The following is a 24296-nucleotide window of genomic DNA, read 5'->3' as shown; positions in this document are numbered from 1 at the left end:
TTGCATTTATTTTCTCTCTTCAATATGCATTTGCAAAAGTCCTGTAATGCATTGTAAAATGTACACCAATCAGTCATAATGAGTGCATGTGGCATGGGCAGCCTACACATCTGGAAAGGCACCATCAATGCTGACAGTTATATCGATGTTCTAGAACAACATATGCTCCCATCCAGATGTCGTCTCTTTCAGGGAAGACCTTGCATTTTCCAACATGACAATGCCAGACCACATACTGCATCAATTACAATGTCATGGCTGCATAGAAGAAGGATCCAGGTACTGAAATGGCCAGCCTGCCGTCCAGACCTTTCACCCATAGAAAACATTTGGCGCATCATAAAGAGGAAGGTGCGACAAAGAAGACCTAAGACAGTTGAGCAACTAGAAGCCTGTATTAGACAAGAATGGGACAACATTCCTATTCATAAACTTGAGCAACTTGTCTCCTCAGTCCCCAGATGTTTGCAGTCTGTTATAAAAAGAGGGGATGCCACACAGTGGTAAACATGGGCTTGTCCCAACTTTTTTGAGATGTGTTGATGCCATGACATTTAAAATCAACTTATTTTTCCCTTAAAGTGATACATTTTCTCAGTTTAAACATTTGATATGTCATCTATGTTGTATTCTGAATAAAATATTGACATTTGAAACTTCTACATCATTGCATTTTGTTTTTATTCACAATTGTACAGTGTCCCAACTTTTTTGGAATCGGGTTTGTAGTTGGTACAGGTAGGTATGGCAGGACCCAAGGTTTCCCAGCAGAACATTGCCCAAAGCATCCCACTGCCTCCGCCAGCTTGCCTTCTTCTGATAGTGCATCCTGGTGCCATGTGTTCTCCAGGTAAACCTTGACCCTGTCGCCGGTTCACCGCTTTTCCTTCCTTGGACCACTTTTGATTGGTACTGAGCACTGCAGACCGGGAACACCCCACAAGGGCTGCAGTTTTGGAGATGCTCTGACCCAGTCTTCCAGCCATCATAATTTGGCCCTTGTCAAAGTCGCTCAGATCCTTACACTTGCCCATTTTTCCTGTTTCTAACACATCAACTTTGAGGACAGAATGTTCACTTGCTGACAAATATATCCCACCCACTGACAAGTGCCATGATAATGAGATTATCAGTGTTATTCACTTCACCTGTCAGTGGTCATGTAATGTTATGGCTGCTTGGTGTAATGTAGGTCAAATTGCCAATAAACAGCAGTCACACATACAACACTAGATGGCAGCAGTACTCCATATACCCATTCTGGGATGCTGTCTGTGAGGACCCGAGCTGTTCACCTCACTTTCTGTCGCATTTTCCCAAATAGATATACGTGTGGAAAGAAGCTGCCAAACTACCTACACATCTCCAACCATCACAGTCAGTCTTGGCAGTATCACAGGCATTTAGATAGAATAGCAGCAGGCTTGAGTGCCTGGCAGATCACAGTATAAGTACTCTGTCCAGAGACTGCTTCACATATGAGCAACTATAACCTCTGGAGGTGACAATGTGACATTGTCGAAGTACCAAGTACTATGCTTTCTTCAACTACCTGTTTCAACAACATGCCTTGAGCTACACCAGTTAGTCATCTCTATCCCTTCACTGAGGTCATAAGAAACTGGAAATATCCAGTTTTCACAGATGCAGAATCTTCAACTTAACTTGTTTTCTCCCTGAAATTTGGTGTGGGGACCCCGCACAGGGATTTCTATTTACAACTACATCTTTGGGGTTATCAGACATTTCCAGGCCTGCTAGCATGTCGGTTCTTCTCCCAGATAATTAGGACCATCTCAGAAACATTGTGTGCCTTTCTCTTTCTCCTTTTTCGTTAACCATTAATGCCTTTTGAGACCAGGTATAGCTACTTGTCATTCACCTGTTTGGTTGTTTGACATCAATGCATGCAAAGGGTAAAAAAAGGAAAGGACTTATAACTAGTACACGGCAGGTAGCTCAATCTCTGCAGGGTGGATACAGCGATAGCAGCCTGTGGATCAGAGTGGCCTTTAGATTGTCCAGAAGGAGAGGGGATTGTCGGACACAGCTTGGCCCACTCCGAGTCTCTGTCGCTGGGGAGAACTGGTTCTCATTCGCCCCTCCCAGGAGCAGTCTGTGGAATTCCTCTCTGTCCAAGAGCTGGTCCATGTACTGCAGAAAGAAGCCTTCGCAGAACCTTTGGAGATCTACCACGCCGTGATCCTGCACACACCGACCCAGCCATTACAATTAGATTGATGCATGTATCACACTTCTTGTTCACGGCATTATGATAATTCTAATATAATGTATTACATGGAATAACTTTGAGGTGCATTGCCATAAAGACACAACTATCACTCAGAGCTTTAAGCTAATAAGCTTAATAAGCCTGTGTAGGGACTATTTCACATGATAACAGTTTCAGTTCTTACCCTGGACATTAAGTAGATGCTGACAGCGTTGTCTAAGGTGATACTCTCTGAGAGCTGGATCTCACACTGTTTCTCTAGAGTCCTCAGCTGGAAGAAATGTACCAATGGAAGAAGCTGCAGACACCAGAGCGGTGAGAAGAGAAACAGCTTTCATTACACCAGGCGTACAATCAATCAACCGCCACTTTCAAAAGTGCCAACATCTGAAAGTGATTGACCCACACAATGTTGCCCTTTCACTCCTGTTTGACAACTCATAGTGGGGCACATTCATATTCCCCTTAGTTAAATAGTTATGGATCATAGTTAGAGAGGTTCTATGCAAATAAGGATACATTTCTTACCTCCATGGCATCCACCTGGGAGAGCTTCTGACCTTCGGTCCCTCCACAATACAGACAACTCATCATCCTCTGGAAGGTGCCATAGGGCATGTCCGAAATGTGAATGGTGCTGGTGCCAGACCCGGAGGAACTCAACAGAGACCGAAACCTGACAAAAAAAGTATTAATGACTACTGGGAAGATACAAAGGCGAAAGGCCTCAAGAGCCTGCATACTATGCTTGACGGAAAACACTTTTAGTCATTTAGATTTTTTTAATCTACCTGGGCTTCACCTGTCAGATATGACTATGCAAAGAAACAGATTGTTTAGTACTGGACTCCCGATTCAGGCAAATCATTTTCTTGTTCTTTTGTTAACAAATCCTTTCCTAATTTGTTTAAATTAGTGATTATTAACTTTACAAACATGTCATAGGCAGGTTTAGCAGAGTTGAAAATCATTACATCTTTAAACCACTCCAAAGCACAATGCCTTCATCACACTGCTTGCTGAACTAAGACATTTCACCATGACACACACGCTGGAGGTGAATACATTCCCCAGCCAACACCATTCTGTTTGTATGCATTAAAGAAAAGCGGTCTCCTGTGGTAAAAAGAAAGAGCAAGCTTACCTTTCAGAGGCAGACATGAGGAGGACCCTGTGGGCATAGAAGGGACAACCCTCCACCAACAACGTCACGTCAGACATCTCTGGGTTGTTCAGGAAATGTGCATCTGTTGGATTATAGATAAATGATGTTAACACCACTCAGAGTCAGAAACATACATTGAAATACAGGCACAGAAGAACAGCACAGACATTCTCTGACATGAGTCCATAATTCTTTTTTATTGGAGTGAGGTGATAACTTGGACCAGGGAAATTAGAAACAGTTGACAGACTATGCTGATTGTTTCATACAGACTGTTCCATACCATGTTACATATATTATTCTCCATTACCTAGCTGTGTGGAGAGAGTGAGGTCCATTTGTGGAACTGAAGGAATAGGAGCTGAGCCATAACAGTGGGAGAAGATGGCTGCCAGTCTCTTGGTTATGGCATAGTCCTAAAGAGATATAATTATGTTAAGGAAAGAGTCTTGGGAGTTCATCTAAGAGCAATTGCATGTCTGTGAACCCTTACATAATTAATTTATTGGAAATGTTGCTGGATGAAATATATATATATATATATATATATATATATATATATTCACACACACAATACTTCATGTATTTGTAGGATTAGGCTGCATACACAAAAGGTATTTCGACCAATCAGATCTGCCGTGAAAAAGATCTGACATGATTGGTCTAAAGACCAATTAATGGAAAAAATATGCAAATTGGGCAGCTGTGTAAATGCACCTTTAGATTTCAGATCACTTTCTGATTCACATTCAGGCCAAAAGAACTGCTGTTTTTCATTATATGTTTAAAATGTACTCAATGGACATATCTACATCTAAGGCTGCATAGTAAAGCTGAGACCAATCAACAGCAACGGAATGAGAAATTTAAAGCAAGGATTATATCATGGAATGGTCACCTTGCTGGTCGCAAGCATGTTGAACATGAGAGGTAGGCCAGGTGATATCAGATCCTGACAGTAGTCCTGTGGCCTGATGGAGGGGAAGTCACTGAGGAGTCGGAGGGTAACCTCCTCCCTGGACAGTTGTTGGGCCACTTGAAGGGACTCTAGCCAAACATGGAGCTTCCAGGGAACACCTTGGGGAAAAATAAAAGAGAGTCCCAAGATGTTAACTACCAATGTTAGGTCATATGTATTAGATTCATTTAAAATGATTCCACTTTAGCTTCTAAACTACTTGTCGTGAGGTCCACACAAAAACAAAACAATCCAAACAAAACACTGCAGAAAGCAACGAAACATTCGCATAATACCGAACATCATGCAAAATGCTATTAAACAACCTTTAGTGGATTTAATTGTTCCAAATTTAAAGTTTACTCTTTTTTATTTCCAATTTTCTATATTTAAAACTGCCACCTTAACGTGGTGGAGGGGTTTGAGTACCCGAGTGACCCTAGGAGCTATGTTGTCTGGGGCTATATGCCCCTGGTAGGGTCTCCCAAGGCAAACAGGTCTTAGGCGACGGGTCAGACTAAGAGCGGTTCAAAACCCCTTAATGAAGAATAAAATTTTGAGTACCGTGACGTCGCCCGGTATGGCGCAGCCGGGGCCCCACCCCGGAGCCAGGCCCGGGGTTGGGGCTCGAATGCGAGCGCCTGGTGGCCGGGCCTTCCCCTATGGGGCCCGGCCGGGCTCAGCCCGAACGGGTGACGTGGGGCCGCCCTCCCGTGGGCTCACCACCCACAGGAGGGACCATAAGGGGCCGGTGCAAAGAGGATCGGGCGGCAGTCGAAGGCAGGGGCCTAGACAACCCGATCTCTGGACACAGAAACTGGCTCTAGGGACGTGGAATGTCACCTCGCTGGCGGGGAAGGAGCCTGAGTTAGTGCGTGAGGTTGAGAGGTTCCGATTAGAGGTAGTCGGGATCACCTCTACGCACGGCTTGGGCTCTGGAACCACACTCCTTGAGAGAGGATGGACTCTTCACCACTCTGGAGTTGCCCATGGTGAGAGGCGGCGGGCTGGTGTGGGTTTGCTCATAGCTCCCCAGCTCTGCCGCCATGTGTTGGAGTTTACCCCGGTGAACGAGAGGGTCGTTTCCCTGCGCCTACGGGTCGGGGATAGGTCTCTCACTGTTGTTTGTGCCTACGGGCCGAACCGCAGTGCAGAGTACCCGACCTTCTTGGAGTCTCTGGGAGGGGTGCTGGAAAGTGCTCCGACTGGGGACTCTATTGTTCTACTGGGGGACTTCAACGCCCACGTGGGCAACGACAGTGACACCTGGAGGGGCGTGATTGGGAGGAACGGCCCCCCTGATCTGAACCCGAGTGGTGTTCAGTTATTGGACTTCTGTGCTAGTCACAGTTTGTCCATAACGAACACCATGTTCAAGCATAAGGGTGTCCATCAGTGCACGTGGCACCAGGACACCCTAGGCCGCAGGTCGATGATCGACTTTGTTGTCGTCTCATCTGACCTGCGGCCGTATGTCTTGGACACTCGGGTGAAGAGAGGGGCGGAGCTGTCAACTGATCACCACCTGGTGGTGTGTTGGATCCGATGGTGGGGGAGGAAGCTGGACAGACTCGGCAGGCCCAAGCGTACTGTAAGGGTCTGCTGGGAACGTCTGGCCGAGTCTCCTGTCAGAGAGATCTTTAACTCCCACCTCCGGCAGAGCTTCGACTGGATCCCGAGGGAGGTTGGAGATATTGAGTCCGAGTGGACCATGTTCTCCACCGCCATTGTCGAAGCGGCCGCTCGGAGCTGTGGCCGTAAGGTCTCCGGTGCCTGTCGAGGCGGCAATCCCCGAACCCGGTGGTGGACACCGGAAGTAAGGGATGCCGTCAAGCTGAAGAAGGAGTCCTATCAGGCCTGGTTGGCTTGTGGGACTCCTGAGGCAGCTGACGGGTACCGACAGGCCAAGCGGGCTGCAGCCCGGGTGGTTGTGGAGGCAAAAACTCGGGCCTGGGAGGAGTTCGGTGAGGCCATGGAGAAGGACTATCGGCTGGCCTCGAAGAGATTCTGGCAAACCATCCGGCGCCTCAGGAGAGGGAAACAGTGCCCTACCAACGCTGTTTACAGTAGAGGTGGGCAGCTGTTGACCTCAACTGAGGATGTCGTCGGGCGGTGGAAGGAGTACTTCGAGGATCTCCTCAATCCCGCTGACATGTCTTCCATTGAGGAAGCAGAGGATGAGGGCTCAGTGGTGGACTCGTCCATCACCCGGGCTGAAGTCACAGAGGTGGTCAAGAAACTCCTCGGTGGCAAGGCACCGGGGGTGGATGAGATCCGCCCTGAGTACCTCAAGTCTCTGGATGTTGTGGGGCTGTCTTGGTTGACACGCCTGTGCAACATCGCGTGGCGGTCGGGGACAGTGCCTCTGGGATGGCAGACCGGGGTGGTGGTCCCTCTTTTTAAGAAGGGGGACCGGAGGGTGTGTTCCAACTATAGGGGGATCACACTTCTCAGCCTCCCCGGGAAAGTCTATGCCAGGGTTCTGGAGAGGAGAATACGGCCGATAGTAGAACCTCGGATTCAGGAGGAACAGTGTGGTTTTCGTCCGGGCCGTGGAACACTGGACCAGCTCTATACCCTCTACGGGGTGTTGGAGGGTTCATGGGAGTTTGCCCAACCAATCCACATGTGTTTTGTGGATTTGGAGAAGGCATTCGACTGTGTCCCTCGCGGCATCTTGTGGAGGGTGCTTGGGGAATATGGGGTCCTGGGTCCTTTGCTAAGGGCTGTCAGGTCCCTATACAACCGAAGCAGGAGCTTGGTCCGCATTGCCGGCAGTAAGTCAGACTTGTTCCCAGTGCATGTTGGACTCCGGCAGGGCTGCCCTTTGTCACCGGTTCTGTTTGTAATTTTTATGGACAGAATTTCTAGGCGCAGCCAGGGGCCGGAGGGTGTCAGGTTTGGGGACCACACGATTTCGTCTCTGCTCTTTGCAGATGATGTTGTCGTGTTGGCCCCTTCTAACCAGGACCTTCAGCATGCACTGGGACGGTTTGCAGCCGAGTGTGAAGCGGTGGGGATGAAAATCAGTACCTCCAAATCCGAGGCCATGGTCCTCAGTCGGAAAAGGGTGGCTTGCCCACTTCAGGTTGGTGGAGAGTGCCTGCCTCAAGTGGAGGAGTTTAAGTATCTAGGGGTCTTGTTCACGAGTGAGGGAAGGATGGAACGGGAGATTGACAGACGGATCGGTGCAGCTTCTGCAGTAATGCAGTCGATGTATCGGTCTGTCGTGGTGAAGAAAGAGCTGAGCCGCAAGGCGAAGCTCTCGATTTACCAGTCAATCTACGTTCCTACTCTCACCTATGGTCATGAGCTTTGGGTCATGACCGAAAGGACAAGATCCCGGATACAGGCGGCCGAAATGAGTTTTCTCCGCAGGGTGGCTGGGCGATCCCTTAGAGATAGGGTGAGAAGCTCGGTCACCCGGGAGGAGCTCAGAGTAGAGCCGTTGCTCCTCCACATCGAGAGGGGTCAGCTGAGGTGGCTTGGGCATCTTTTTCGGATGCCTCCGGAACGCCTTCCTGGGAAGGTGTTCCGGTCCCATCCCACCGGGAGGAGACCCCGGGGAAGACCTAGGACACGCTGGAGGGACTATGTCTCCCGGCTGGCCTGGGAACGCCTCGGTGTCCCCCCGGAAGAGCTAGAGGAAGTGTCTGGGGAGAGGGAAGTCTGGGCATCCCTGCTTAGACTGCTGCCCCCGCGACCCGGCCCCGGATAAGCGGTAGAAGATGGATGGATATATTTAAATGTATTTGTTATGCTTTCTGGCATAGCAGTGGGAAAGAGCCACATACATTGACTGAAATAAAAGTTAGACCACAAATTATAACTACCCAGAGATCGAAGCTCCATGGTGACATCCAGGTAGCCGTGCTCAGCGCTGTAGTAGGAAGCCTGCTGAAGAGCCTTCATCCTGGCCTTACACAGCCTGGGCATTGGGTTGGAGCTACTGGGGCAGAAATAATTGCTACCAGGACTGGGACAGGAAGGAGAGAGGGAGCTAGCCTCCTCCTTCTCTTGGAAGCCCTCAGCCAATATCTCCTCCAAAGAGAGGATGTCCTCTTTGGTTGGATGGGGTTGGGTCAAAAGTCTCCTTAGGATGTTCCTGCAAGAGAACAGTCAAATAAATACACACTTACAGTACAGGAACAGAGTAAAATATACATACATTCAGTACTAGGTGTGGGACGATATGAGAATTTCATGCCAAGATTATTCTGGCCAAAATGATCCCAATTAATAAAAATCCCAATAAAAACTGTGGTTTGTAGCTCAAAACAGCTGATCTGATATACTTCCATTACATAAATAGCCATTACAATAAAATAATAACAAAGAAGGTTTTTAATAATTAACTAATACTATAAAAACATGTACATCTCTAAATGTATATGGTTGCCAGCTTAATTGACAATACATTGCAGAGGATGTTTAATGGCATTTAGAATGGCCATTTATACTGCATTTGCCTTCATTACATATCTATACATTGCAAATCTGTATGTCACATCTGTAATATACTTAATATAATACTTAAAGTAAATGTTCTGCCCTCCTCTATTCGCACTTCTGAGGATCAGGGGTGAAAATAGATTTAATTTCTTACGGGTACTGACCTGTGGGTGCATGCACTTCCGTGTGCATTTTATGTGCCTTATTATTTAAGGATAGGCCTATTTTATGTGTTGATTCTTCATAATAACTTTATAATTAATGATAACAGCTCCCCGTTATATTGTGCGCATCATGTATTGTGCAGATCATGCAGATAGTCAATGCTATTTTGGCCCGCGCAAATTATATCCTATGTGTCTTCTCCTGTCACTTTCAGTAGGAAAACATTAACAATTAGCCTACAATAGTCAGGGAAACAGTCAGGGAAACTTCAGCGACTGGAATAACTTTTTCAAGTCACTCGTGTGAGGATTATCCCCGATTTACGATTATCACGATTATGGAATTTCTAGCGCGTAGGAGCTGGGGGGACACAGGGGACATGTCCCCCCCAATATTAGAAACGGGTTAGACTGTTGATCTGTCATCATGTAAATCAATCATTGAATAGGATCTTTGATAAAAGGACAGCACCCGGATTTAGGGGTATACTGTATGTGTTTACTTTATGCAGAAGTGAGGCTGTCATAACAATAACACTGGTGAGAAAGCTAAGCAGAGCAAGGGAGAGGCCACAAACCAGCAGGTAAGATTGTGAGAAGTATTAATTCAAGGCAGTGTATAGGAGCAGATTGGAAAAGTTAAAGTTAGCCTAACATGCCTGACTGAGATGTTACCAACATCATTGTAGTATTAGTATTAGTCATAAAAATGCACTCTGGTTACATTATCATCTATCTGAAATGCCTTTCCAGCTGAAAAGTCCCATCATGCATCTAAAATAGTCATGGACAAAGAGAATTGAAATAGAAGTGGATTCTAGAAGTGTAAAAACACACAGAACTACATATAAAGACATTTTGGTGAATACAATAATATTCCCACTGTAGTAAAATGTGTCCGCCCCAATATCAGAGTCACTCCTATGCCCTTGATCTAGAGTATTTTCCATTGCGATTAGTACTAAAATCGTCTAACGTCTATTGTCTCTTACTGCCTAACGCTTCGTCAAAGTTTCTATTGAAACAAATCCCTTTCTCCTGAAGCAGAACCAGATGTGGCTACCTGTGTCCATGTGCAGCGGCGCAGCTGAAGCAGTTCATGTTTTCGTAAAGCGGTGATGTCGGAGCATTCCCGTCTTGCACTCTGAACAGCGGGTCGGCACTGTGGGCCAGTAACAGGCTGGTCATCTCATGGTTTCCAGCGGCGGAGGCTAGCTGCAGCGGAGTCTCAGCAAAGCTCTCCTGACTAGGCGTAACAGCCCTACCCTCCACGTCTGCTCCCGCCTCCAACAGCAGCTGTACAAGACACAAACACAGAGGAGTGGGTCCTTATCCACCACACTCAAAATGGCAGAGGCGTTTGGCAGTATTTTGATTCAATCAAGTTCTAATCACAGGATTTACACAGCAGTCTATTTCCCCCATGGTCAAATCAAGTCACAGACTGTTTATTGGGGGACTGTATACAAACTTCCAACTACTACCAGACTGGTCTTAGGTACTGTATAAAAGATGACTACCTATAGTAGAATGCTCTTATGTAATGTATTAAAACCTACAACTGCCATGAATAATACAACCCTCATAAATTCACTTCCGTATTTCAGAAAAAGAGCAGGTAAATAAAAACACTGCATAAACATTGATATGGTGGGTTGGAATGACTCTACACGCGATCAGAACCAGGGCACCTCATGCAAAAATAATTTCAATACATAAAATAATTGCATGCATACACACAGGATATATAAATAGAACCTTAATATTAATATATGTATTAACATATACAGTATGTACAGAATAATGTGTTTATATCCCAAAATTGTCTGTTTTGGGACTGACCAGTGAGCTCTCACCTGAGCCACTGCAAGGTGTCCATGAAGCACAGCAAATGTAAGGGCAACCCAACCACGACTGTCAGGGTGGACTGAAGGCTGTTTCGGTGAATAGCAAGGAACCTAGTGGAACCAAAGAATGGTAAACATTAGGATAAGATAGAGGAAGTGTCTGGGGAGAGGGAAGTCTGGGCATCCCTGCTTAGACTGCTGCCGGCCCCGGATAAGCGGAAGATGATGGATGGATACAGTACTGCTGTATTAAAACTATACAGCTGCAAATCTGCTATACAAATCTACAATGAATATGCATTGATAGCTAACCTGTTATATTGGAGTTCGGTAGTGACCCCCAACAAATTATGAAATGCCATCAACTTAAATTATTATATTGAAGTAGATTCAGCCCCAGAAAATTACATTCTATCTGCATCCTATTGTTGTAATATCTAAAGAAAGACAGTGTTTACCGCCAGGTCAGGTTTGGCACCAGCCTCCAGTAGTATCTGGACGAGACCCTCGTCTCCACATGAACATGCATACATTAGAGGGGTCATTCCCTGTTGGTATGAAAATATACATTACTGTTATTGAAGTTCAGTTGAGTTTTCACCATAATTTCCATGTTCGATAGAAATTAGATTAAAACAGTTCTGGTTGATTTCTTTATTAAACCCACCTAGTCTTATGTCCTAGCCAACTCCTCCCAGCCGGTTATCTCCTATCCCTAGTGTTATGGAAGTTTCTTGAACTAATGTACATTTTAGAATTGTCTGCTTTTCTATCGCCTGGTATGTAATTCTGGTGTCTGAATGATATCAGTGGATCGATCATTTGGTCCTCTGACCATCTGTTAATCTGCCTAAACCATCAGGGTGTCTATTCTTTGTTCTTCAGGAATGTGGCCAGCTAATGAAATGGTCATTAAAAATGGGGGAAGTAGGACAGGATAGAGGAAGACACACAACCGGGGGCAGGAAGGGATAAGGAACATAATGTTGTCGGATGAATATTCAGTATCTTACCACACTCCTTTTACTGTATAAGTACTGATGATTGTCCTGTGTTACGCTAGAGATGCCTCATATTGATTCTGTAAGCTTTGTGACTCTTCTCTCTATTTGCAAATAAACTGTTAATTGTGCAAAGAGAATTTTGTCTCTGTACTACTTCCATTAAGAGTTCTAATCGATGGAATTACCATCACACTAGTCCCACCTGGTCGTCTTTGGTGTTAATCCCTGATGGTCCCAGTAGCCGAGTGGCCTGACCAATAAGGTCTGCTCTGCCACACATCAGCATGCGGAAGCCCAGGTCCAGCTGAAGCCTCTCTGTAGCTGCCTTAGAATCCAGGAGCCTGTATGAGCTGAAACAACACTCAGACCTGTGAGACAGAAATGGAGAGGGAGGGAGTGTGAAGGATGAAGATAGAGGCGAATGAGGATAGACAGAGATAAAACGAGGAACTCACTATAACTCACTGGTTATCAACTTAACCATATGGTTCAATATCTTTCATTTGTTATGTCTATTAGCTATCTTATTAAATGTCATGAGATAGGCTATGCTCATTGCATTTTCACCTCATCTGTCTGGGCTCGCAATCCAGACCGGGGAGGAGCAGTCTGGCACTCTGTCTGACATCATCACTGTCAACCAACAGGCTGCGGCGGTGCTCGGCGTGCACCACGGCAATCCGTATCCACTCCACAAGAGGGGGGAGGAGCATGAATTGTCTGGCGGGGGGAACAAATATTTTAAACATTTGGTGAATCATACTCTTTTTCCTCAATCTGGTCCAATTTGTTTTTTTCTAAATATAATATGATGCAAAAAAAAAACTCCCAAAGTAGACCTTTAATGTTTGTAGCTTTATTAAACTTAATTAACTGCAAACATGATACACTTTGAGACAAAGGGCACTCCCTTTCTGTTAACAGATCTTTGAGGCAGGTCTTTGAGACGTTCATAGGAGTCAGTTGAGAAAGCACTGAGTGTAACTGGAAGCTAACTGGTTAATGAGGCCTGGGATTATAATTGGTACCAGGTGGAGGGACATAATATCTCTGTCTGCTTAAACAAACAAAGACACATGCACACACAGCCTTGTTTTCCATCTTTGTAGAAGAACAGCAAAATATCCCTTCCCAATGTTGAATTTTACTTGTTTTACTGTCCTTGTGGAGATGTATTTGTCCCCACAAGTATACAAACGCGTACAAACACACACCGCCCTTACCGCTCTGTACTTAAGGCTGTCCTGGGGGGTTCCAGATTAGGGTTCTCAAGTGATTCCATTTGCGAGCTGGACAGGAAGTAGTAAAGGGTATGCAGAGCATCAGGCGCCCAGCATACTGAATAGTTATTGGCTGGGCGAATAGGGCTGAGGGAGGAGCTTACGGCGCAGAGACGCTTTATATGGTGCATGGCCCGCGACACGAGATCACCTGAAAAGAAACAGACACACATATTCCGTACGATACGGGATCAATTCAATGGGATGCTGTAGTCTTGGTATGGTGTACAAGAGCAGTGGTTCCTTTGGCCATTCCACAGGGGCTACTGCATATACCTATAGAGTATAAGCTATTGAGATATTAAGCTTTCTGGTAAAATGCACATGAAGGGGTAATTCAGACAGGCTACCTCCAAAGTTCGATTATTTTGGGGCTAAATGAGTAACTGAAAAAGGTTTAGAATCACTGAATAACAATAACAATGATGCTTCGTATAAGGAATCAATGTCCTAATACAAAACTGTCTGACCTTTGTCTGTATAGCTGTAGACAGAGCCCTTCAGTTTCTGAGATTTTGTAAGAGCTGGACCTAACATTAAAAATTAATGAAATGAATCGGTTACATTATTTTCATATTATATCTCTAAACATTATAGCCAATATAGAAATGTTCAATAATTCAACCTCAAATAGAGCATATTAGAATTTGAAAATGGGAGCAGAGCTGGGTTTGGCTCAGCTTAACAAGTTCTCTATAGAGAGAGATTCTGTGGTTGTGGTAGCCAGGACAGTCCCTTTCCATGCAACATATGTGAAAGGCATTAGAGATGCTTGCTCTACAAGCAACTGGAGAACAGTGAGAGAATTTTGTCCCTGAAAAATACATCAGAATCTCATAACAACGGTATTCTTATTTTATTAAATTGAGGCTCCTTAAATGTCTAGAGTGTCTGTCATCGCATATTTTAGGTATGGACACTGTAGATGAACTGACTTACACGTTAATTGTCTAGGGACATGCTGGCACCATGATCATTTCTGTTCAAATCCATGGTGAAAGAAACATGTTGTCCCATTTCATTATGGTCTCTAAGAATGAACAAGTGTGCCCTCTGTTTTGCTAGGTGCTACTTTTAGAGAAACAAGCTACACCAAGAACACACCCAGTATTTGTTTGGTTTGTGGAGACAGAGGAGTGTGTGTGAGTGTTTGGGGTGTGTATATGAGGGGGGCAGGGGGAGCGAGCGGGTCTAAAACACCTTGTGGCTGATGTGAACGTGCCCTTGTGTTCTACAAACACAGTAGTCTGTTATATTGCTTAATGTTTCAGTGAATACAACATCCCCCACTGATTCTGATAAAGTTTTAAGTTTTAAGGCTTGCACTACCTTGTCTCTGGAGGGTTGTCAGTGGTCAGTGGTCCTTTGAAAGCAATCATCCTGGAAAACTACCATCCTGTAAGTTTTCAATCTGACCCTAATGTAACACTCCTGATTCTACTGATAACCTGGTTGATTTGCTGAATGAGGCTGGATATGCAGTTTGGTCCAGAAATATTTGGACACTGACACATTTTTCATAATTCGGGCTCTGTATGCCACCACAATGGATTTGAAATGAAACAACCAAGATTGGAGTGCAGACTTTCAGCTTTAATTCAAAGGGATGAACATAAATATTGTATGAAATGTTTAGGAATTGCAAACATTTTCATACCCAGTCCTCTTATTTCAGGGGCTCAGATGTAATTTGATATAATTGAACAAATTAACACAATTATAAATAAAATGATAATTATTTTATACTTTGTCGAGAATCCTTTGCAGGCAATGACTGCTTGAAGTCTGGAATGCATGGACATCACTAAACGCTGGGTTTCCTCCTTTGTGATGCTTTGCCAGGCCTTTACTGCAGCTGTCTTCAGTTGTTGTTTGTTCATGGGTCTTTCTGCCTTAAGTTTTGTCTTCAGCAAGTGAAATGCATGCTCGATCGGGTTGAGATCAGGTGGTTGACCCGGCCATTGCACAATAATCCACTTCTTTGCCTTAAAAAACTCCTAGGGATGCTTTTGCGTTATGTTTGGGTCATTGTCCATCTGTAAAGTGAAGTGCTGTCCAATCAACTTCAAGTGCTGTCCAATCCGGCTGCTTCTGACTTCTCTCACATTATCAATAAACACTAGTGACCCAATGCCATTGAAAGGAATGCATGCCCATGCCATCGCACCGCCTCCACCATGTTTTACATATGCCTACCTCCTGGAGAGTGTTCTGCACTTGGCTGGATGTTGTGATGTTTTAATTTTTTTATCTTTATATGGAAAGGATCCTAGAATCATCCACCACTGTTGTCTTCCGTGGACATCCCGGCTTTTTTGTGTTGCAGAGCTCACCAGGCCATTCTTTTTTCTCAGAATGGATCAAACTGTTGATTTTGCCACTACTAATGTTCCTGCTATCTCTCTGATGGATTTTTTTTTGCACTGAGAGCACCTTTGACCGCATGTTGTGGGTTCACAGCAACAGCTTCCAAATGCGAATGCCACACCTGGAATCATCTCCAGACTTTTTACCTGCTTAATTAATGATGAAATAACAAAGGAATAGCCCACACCTGTCCATGAAACAGCTTTTGAGTCAATTGTCCAATTTCCTATGCTCATAACTTGAATATATTTTGGTAAACAGCGAAAAATAACAAAACTCAGTGTCCAAATATTTCCAGACCTAACTGTAAGTGGGGTTGGAGTGAAAACCTACGTGGGGTAGCTCCCCAGGAAACACTTTGGAGATCCCTGTTTAAGGTTCTCTCTCCAACCCCTGTGAAGACTAAACTAATCTAGTTTTTCATCCAGGTCATTATTAGAATCAGGTGTGGGAGATCAAAGTTGGAGAGAACCTAAAGCTCTCTAAAGGGACAGAGCGAGAGGGTCTAAAACACCTAACTTACTGAGTTCTGCGATGCTGCCCACGTATGTGACCAGAAGGGACTGTTCCAGAGCATGTAGCTCCTGCTGGGCATAGGCATCCTCACTGCTTTCCATTGGTGCACAGGGATCCTCCGGGTATGGACTGACATGGGCCGACGGGGAAAGCTCAACTATACATTTATTAATAGAAAATATCCACCAAAATAAATACATGTTGAATTATTATTATTATTAACAATAACATCAATATACAACAATAATATCAATAATAACAACAACATAACTTTTTATCTACATTTACTAAAGTTGTAAACATCTGAAACCATGGCTTTTGACGTCTGTACCGTAACAACCACGATCCAGACTGAAGATAAGAAATGTTCACCTTGCTAGTGCCAGGTACCAGGACCGTTATGTTATTCAGGAAGGATTTTGACGGGATGATATTGGCTTTAGTTCGATTTAAGAAAAAAGTAACTGCCATCACTCCCTATTATGTTATGTAATTTAATTAGATTCAATGAATTATTTATCAGCATGAATGGGTAGTTGCTACTATTGCCAAAACCATGAACAGAAGTGTTTGAGAAAATGTAACAGTATATTTAAACAAAAAACTGTTAGAAATGTAAAAGAGCAGAACAAAAAAAAGTTGTTCATTGCCCTAACCCAAGGGGAGTATATCTTATCACAATCTCCTACAGAATATTACAAAACTTCAATCTGCGAAGTCAGTCATCTCTGCAATATGACGCACACACTCTTGAATAGAACATCCTCATACTGGGAGGTTTCCTAAAAACACATGCATGTGCACACACACACATTTTGCGCCATTGGTATTTGCTGACGCTCTCCTCTACGACACAATGGGAGAGGGCCCTAAAAGCCAAGTCGGGCTAGCTCAGCTCTCCGCTGGGTTAGTATGCAAAGATCTATCCCAACCCTCCACCAATCCTTACTCAGCTATTTAAATGATTCCAGGATAGGCCTATGATGAACTGATATTGGATAACGTTGGATGATTTCTGTCTGTGATGCAAATGGGGCTCCCATAAAAGTAGAGGAGCAAAGTAGGATTTCCTCCAAAATAATTTACTCAAGGCCCAAAGAAGAAATATACCTTTTTCCCATGACCGAAATCACTGTATGACAATACATGTATTCAAATAAAACTTGACATGCGGAATGGGATGACGTTTGGAAAGTAATTTACAACCACCTGTAAGTAGATAAGCTGCACAGACGCAGTCACCTATTCCATTTGTCCTTCCCACACATCACAGACCCTGCACTGGCAGAACCCTGTCACCAATCAGCCATGCGTCATTCATGACTCTACTCAAAGCCCTGACTTCACAAGCCTACTCTGGACAATGCCCCAATAGGTGTAGATGACAGTTCAAAGTCTAGGTTAAATTCGCGTTTGGCCTTGTTTTCAATGTAATTTCAATTTGACATAATCCCAAATGTCACCATGTTATGGAATTTGGGGTAAAAATTGAAGTAGAGTAAATCCAATTTGTTTTCCACATTGATTCAACATCATCACATTTAATTTTGGGGTTGAAATAAGGCAGAAACAAAAGTTGATTCATGAATTGTTTTGCCCTGTGGTGTATGTTATCTTTGCTGTGTATGTCTGATGTGCGAGAGTGAAGGATTTGATAGTAGAAGATAGATTAAAGTTACATTGGAACTTCTTACAGTACTAGAATTGTTTTACTGAATAGGAGAAGTGCACTATATAAGTTTAGAATGGCACTATTGGTAGCTAATGATAAATGACACCAAAAATGAATTGCTAGGTCCTCAGTCAAAACAAACTGCAATCACTCTCAATCCAGTTGATGTAAAAATGCTGATTCAAAACAAAAACAAATCTAGGTTTTAGGAGCAAAATACAATAAAAGCAATTTATATAATTTACCGTGATTACCCTTGGCTACTTTTGAACAGTCTGAAGAAGTGTCTGGCCATTCATTCATACGAACCTGGTCTACAGAGGTACCAAGCACAACTGAGTGTTTTCTAATCCCTACATTTGTATGCAAACTCTCAAAGGCTTTGGCTACTGCGGTGTGTGTGTGTGTGTGTGTGTACGGGTGTGCATACAAGCCATGCTTACTTCCTTAATCATGTGTGATTAAGTCATTTCCTTCACCTCTCTCCAATGTGGGTGGCTGAATGAAAACCGAGACTTGAATCCGGTGTGTGTGCCGATATGTGAAAACAGATGCCCAGTCAACTTGTGACACAACAGGTCCATTCTGTGGCAGGGCATAATGCCATGACTGTTTTGGACAGGGTAAAACTGAAGTATGGACAAAGAGGAGATAAAGAAAGCAACACTTCCCTGAGATATGCACACTTCCCTGAGATATGCGTATGCATATGAAACTTTACTGCAACCAAAGGGGCATGCTAAATGTTGCACCTTTTTCATTGGTTAACCTCCTTTTTTTGACACCGAATGAAAGACAAAATTAGAGTGGACACCGTAAGAGAGGAACTTAAGGATCTTGCCATATGGACAGAGGGTGTCCTCTTGGCACTGATCTCTGACATCTAGGTCCTTCGGGTCAGAGAGGGGTTAGTGCAAAAGCTGACAGGTGGAAGAAGTGTCCATGCCAAAACAAAGTGTCCCCTATGGAATAGACACCAATGGACCAAGAAGCCCCATTAAATCACTATTAAATGACATCTCCATATTTCCATCTGTTTTCTTCATTCAATTATGAAACAAATGCTTTTCCCGGCAGAGCAGTTTTCCAACCTTAAGTATCTGTTGCAATTTCTCAGAGTTCTACATTGTCAATTTCCTGACTTTCAAAGGCCAAAGCACAAGTCTTCTAATAACCTAATCAATGGCAGATCGTCAATGCTAAACAAGCTTAAAGGCTCCTTGATTAACAGCTCAACTAGAATTACAACACATGACTTTAACACTGATCAAAATGTGTCTTTTCTTAACACAGAACATCTCAAAATAATATATATATCCCTTTGCCGTACATAATCACGGTAAGGTTTGTGAGAAAATGGGAGCCTTTCCGACAAAGATTAAGCCTTCCCATTGATGTATTTTATTTTCTAGTTCAGGACTGTAATATGTTTTTTTTTGTGCACCCTTAAAAGAACAATGGCTGACATGGCAATAGGTACTTGAATAAATCAGACTTTTTCTAAATCATGCATTATTTTTAGCACAAGCCATGAACCAATTAAATACCCAAAGTAAAAACTACACAGATGCGCTTCAATTTAATCAGACCTGCAGTATCCACACTACTGAAAGAAAAACACACAATTCCCTCCCCAGTCTGCCACTGCTTTTCAGAATCACAAGTGTGTGGGGATGGGATCATTATTTTAAATAAAGACCCCTTGTGAAACTTTATGTTGGATATTAATGAATCTCAGCATTACTCAGAGCAATGATGTATATAAGATGATACCCGGAGACAGAACTCAGGATTGCCGGGGCTGTAGAATGGTTGATGTAAGGCAGACAAACAGTATGAGCCTGCTTTCATGGGTATCTTAAATGAGGAGGATGATGACATATCAAGCTGGGTGTGTCTGTGTGTGTATAGCACAGGAGGGAGTATCGTGAGAAGATACATTGTCTCAAGTTCCAAATTGGGAATTTAACTTTCTTGATATACTGTCACAAAGTGATCAAGACTACTTGACATTCACTTCCCTCCAACCTAATTTGGACCTTTTCAGGAATACAGTAACAGCACCTGATGCAGCAGCAGGTTAACATAACCTAACTCAACCCCTAGTGTGTGATTTATAACCGGTTCCTTCTAGTGTAAGTACAACTGGAGAACCATAAACCCATGCTCCAGCATGACAGAAAGTGATTTTCCTGGAAGAGTTGCAAGCAGTGTTTGTAGTGTTAAAACTGTAAAATGTACTGCTCTGTATTTGTTAATGTTTACAAGATGCCACTCTGTAATTACTGTGCTTCTGTCTGTCAGGTTAATTAGGAGCTGGTGGGAACTAGTGTTTTAAGAGCATGTCCCCACACAAATTCACACAGTTGTTAAAAAACTCCATGAAAGTGGCACAATGGAACAGGACCTTGACAAGTGGTGCTGGTTTGAGTTATGTACTAGATACAGTTTTACAACAAATTCAATTAGAACACAATGGTGAAAGGGGGTGAGCTGAGGTGAGTTAAATTGCAGTGAAAATTGAATAAACACATGAACAGTAAAAACAGCTCCACTGTAACTGCGCAAAAACATTCTATGTGATTATTAATGGGAAAGCCAGATTTGTATCCCGACACAATGAGACTTTTCTGCATGTGGTAAGTGTAGGAAAACGGGATCCAATAATCAGCCTCCAATTAGTGTTCTCACTGTTGATTTGAACCATGGTTCCTTATTTTAACCCCTAATTTCTCACAGTCTGACACACACAAACCACTCTCAAGCTACAACCACAGACAAATGCACTGTGCACACACACAAACAATGGCCTTCCAGCATGCTAGTGGCTCAACCACAGCACCCCAGAGTCTGTTTATCAGTGGAGATCTTCCACATCACCCTGATCCATTAGAATACTACCCCAAATTACTTTTTCTTGTCTGTGGGAATTTCCCCTTAATCTTCACATGTTGCAGTTGGTCTGGAAACAGAGTACTAGGAGCCTCATTTGGTAAAGCAGGTCGCTTGCAACAACATGGTTGTTGGTTTGATAACCACATGTGGCCAGTACAAAACAAGTATGAGAATGTATGCTTTGAATAAGAGCATCTGCTAAATAAATTATAGGTCCAAAAGGATACAGGAAGCTAGTGACATGTGATTGATTTTCAAGGAAATCCATTTGGTTACATTTAGAGCAATTACACCAACTGTGCTTCAAGACATGTTATGAGGGAATACCGTGTATTCTCGAACTCGCCAATTATTCTGCCTGATAAACACAGACACGTACGCGCGCACACACACAAACCATACTTACCATTTTTCCCGCATATCAGATGCTCATAGTTCTGCATCATTCCCCACAGCTCTGCGTCATTATTGACAATCTCGTCCAAGATTTCAATGGATACCTGATCACAGGTGCCCTCGCGCTCTCGTTCGTCCGACATCATCATCAGCACCCGCGCGGCCACATCTTCCGCCAAGCTCTCCACACATGCAGCCAAACAGATGGCTGCGTGATCATGCACGCGCACTGACACGCGGGTGTCCACCATCCACCGGAAGAATCTTCCCACCGATAGGCTGAGCCCGCAGCGCGAGGACTTGCCGCGTTGACGCAGGGTCTCGCCTGAGCTCATGCAGTAGAGAGAGATGGCCCTCACCGTTCCAGCCACGCACCGCTCCGCCAGCCCCCAGCTCAGCACCAGACGAACGGCGCTCTGAACCTCGAACCGCGTGCATCGCCGGTGCAGCACGCTCAGTCTCTGCGCCTCCCGAGAGATACGAACCAAAGCCCTTCGAAGCAGCACAGAAAGACGGCGAACTGCATCCCCTAGGAAAAGGAACTTCCCGCCCGCCACTTTACGCAAGACTTCAGCGACCTCCAGGTCGGTCCAGGGGACATCTTCCAGTTCCGGCAGACGGGGAAACTCGGTGAGGACGTCGTCTATATCTTCGGGCAACACTGTGTTGACCGCATCCCAGCTTGTGTTCCTGCTGCTCAGAGAGCCGGTCTGATGCCACCAGGTTGCCTGGTGTAGATGGGTCTGGGATTGCCGCGACCTGGACGATGAAAGGCTGAGGGACTGGTAGGATTCCCCCGCTCCGTAGCCGGAGTCCAGGCTTAGATCTTCAAGGGTCTTTATCATCCTGGGACTGCTTGACATTGTTCCTTAAAGCGCCAAATTAGTTGGCCTTACAGCGCCAAATTAGATTTAAAGGTCAGTTTTACGCACGGAAAGAAATACAACCCATTAACTTTTAGTGTCAAATGAACGTAAATAACTTTTATTTTAAGTTTATGTTATCACTTCTTTAGCAGTTTCGTTGTCTGTCTACGGATGCAGTGACACTTTTTGCCAGCCGATACTTTAAACATAAGCATATGTTTTGTTCTGCAGTCTCAATCAAACTAACATTTAAAAAGAACGGTGCATGCACCAATCGGCTTTGAGAAGTCTTTGAGCCAATAGGATAAATTAAACATACTATAACAAGGGTTGGTATCGTATTACAATACCGTCATACTGCGCCATCGTGTGGAAAATATAAAATATTGCACTTATTCTTAAACTTGAGTTTTTCTGGTACAGGACAAAATTTATCTCGACCAATACAGTAACAAGGAATTTCAAGTATGCCACCGAGTGTTGATGTAAGTGTATATGCATGAATCGCATGAATATTATATGTATTAATTAATAAATATTAAGGCTGTAATACTCCTCTACTAATATACTCCTGTATGCTTTATTACCTATGTTGAAAATAATACAATGTAACATTTAGGTTCTCTGCAAAAAAAAACATGTATTTGCCAAAAAGTTATTAAACAGTCTCAGTGGTTCATAGTATAGAGCACACGTAATCATAACCACAACTGTTTTGCTTTGACGGTCAAACACATTAAAATGGAAAGCATTTCAAAATACCAACATGAATTAAGAATGCACATGAAAAATCTTAGCCAAAAATCTTACCACTGAAACCTTTTAATTTATTAGTAAAAAAATACCGGCTTTCCAGATTTGAGCACTGGGTTCAACCATTAAAAACAAACATGTGATTCATGATATCGTGCTGTAGCTTATGATAAATATGGAAAACCTTAGGATGCTGTGTTGTCATTTAACCAATTTCTACTATTTGAACATTAAGCCACCTCGTAATCTAAACAGCGCTCACATGCTATATTTTCCTCACACACATTGATGGTTCTAGTGCTTCCAAAAGCACATAAAGATTCAGAAATCTCTGTAATTAACCATCAACTGAAAATAGTATATATATACATATATACAGCTCTGGAAAAAATTAAGAGACCATTGCAACTCTTTCATTCCTTTCCAAAAAAGTTTTGAGTTTCAATTTCAAAAGCATTCAATTTGCAGTGGTCTCTTAATTTTAACCCTTCTCTTCCTCATTCAAAACCTTCCTTTTTGACTTTTTTGGAAAGGAAAGAAAAAGGTGGTCTCTTAATTTTTTCCGAAGCTACAGTGGGGAGAACAAGTATTTGATACACTGCCAATTTTGCAGGTTTTCCCACTTACAAAGCATCTAGAAGTCTGTGAGTGACGGAATCTAAAACAGGTTTCGGGGCTGTCGCTGAGCAATACAGACTTTACTCCAAGACCTTGAGAGGCTTCTTACAGAGCCACTCCTTAGTTGCCCTGACTGTGTGTTTAAGGTCGTTGTCAGGCTGGAAAACCCAGCCACGACACATCTTCAATGCTCTTACTGAGGGAAGGAGGTTGTTGGCCAAGATCTCGCGATACATGGCCCCATCCATCCTCCCCTCAATACGGTGCAGTCGTCCTCTCCCCTTTGCAGAAAAGCATTCCCAAAGAATGATGTTTCCACCTCCATGCTTCACGGTTGGGATGGTGTTCTTGGGGTTGTACTCATCCTTCTTCTTCCTCCAAACACAGCGAGAGGAGTTTATACCAAAAAGCTCTATTTTTGTCTCATCAGACCACATGACCTTCTCCCATTCCTCCTCTGGATCATCCAGATGGTCATTGGCAAACTTCAGACTTGCCTGGACATGCGCCGGCTTGAGCAGGGGGACCTTGCGTGCGCTGCAGGATTTTAATACATGATGGCGTAGTGTGTTACTAATGGTTTTCTTTGAGACTGTGGTCCCAGCTCTCTTCAGGTCATTGAACCAGGTCCTGCCGTGTAGTTCTGGGCTGATCCCTCACCTTCCTCATGATCATTGATGCCCCACAAGGTGAGATCTTGCATGGAGCCCCAGACCGAGGGAGATTGACGTCATCTTGAACTTCTTCCATTTTTTAATAATTGCGCCAACAGTGGTTGCCTTCTCACCAAGCTGCTTGCCTATTATCCTGTAGCCCATCACAGCCTTGTGCAGGTCTACAATTTTATCCCTGATGTCCTTACACAGCTCTCTGTTCTTGGCCATTGTGGAGAGGTTGGAGTCTGTTTGATTGAGTGTGTGGAGAGGTGTCTTTGATACAGGTAACGAGTTCAAACAGTTGCAGTTAATACAGATAATGAGTGGAGAACAGGGCTTCTTAAAGAAAAACTAACAGGTCTGTGAGAGCCAGAATTCTTACTGGTTGGTAGGTGATCAAATACTTATGTCATGCAATAAAATGCAAATTAATTATTAAAAAATCATACAATGT

At 43.8% G+C, this 24296-nt stretch overlaps 1 protein-coding gene across 1 annotated transcript; it reads right to left on the bottom strand.

Moving 5' to 3' along the window:
• Positions 1–1087: 1087 nt before the first annotated feature.
• On the bottom strand, positions 1088–22317 carry LOC105029473 (ankyrin repeat and BTB/POZ domain-containing protein 2). The gene is made up of 15 exons (XM_020044124.2): positions 20960–22317; positions 15994–16143; positions 13047–13254; positions 12391–12543; positions 12026–12191; positions 11278–11367; positions 10829–10930; positions 10036–10268; positions 8190–8461; positions 4297–4475; positions 3709–3814; positions 3378–3480; positions 2762–2909; positions 2418–2531; positions 1088–2205 (listed from the first exon to the last, which is right to left on the bottom strand). The coding sequence occupies exons 1-15, from the start codon at positions 21810–21812 to the stop codon at positions 1960–1962; spliced, it is 3123 nt and encodes a 1040-aa protein (XP_019899683.1). The 5' UTR covers positions 21813–22317; the 3' UTR covers positions 1088–1959.
• Between the last annotated feature and the right edge of the window lie 1979 nt (positions 22318–24296).

This window comes from Esox lucius, chromosome 2 (genome assembly GCF_011004845.1).
Source record: "Esox lucius isolate fEsoLuc1 chromosome 2, fEsoLuc1.pri, whole genome shotgun sequence".
In the NCBI taxonomy this organism is placed as follows: Eukaryota; Metazoa; Chordata; class Actinopteri; order Esociformes; family Esocidae; genus Esox; species Esox lucius.
This window is presented reverse-complemented; position numbering and strand designations above follow the sequence as displayed.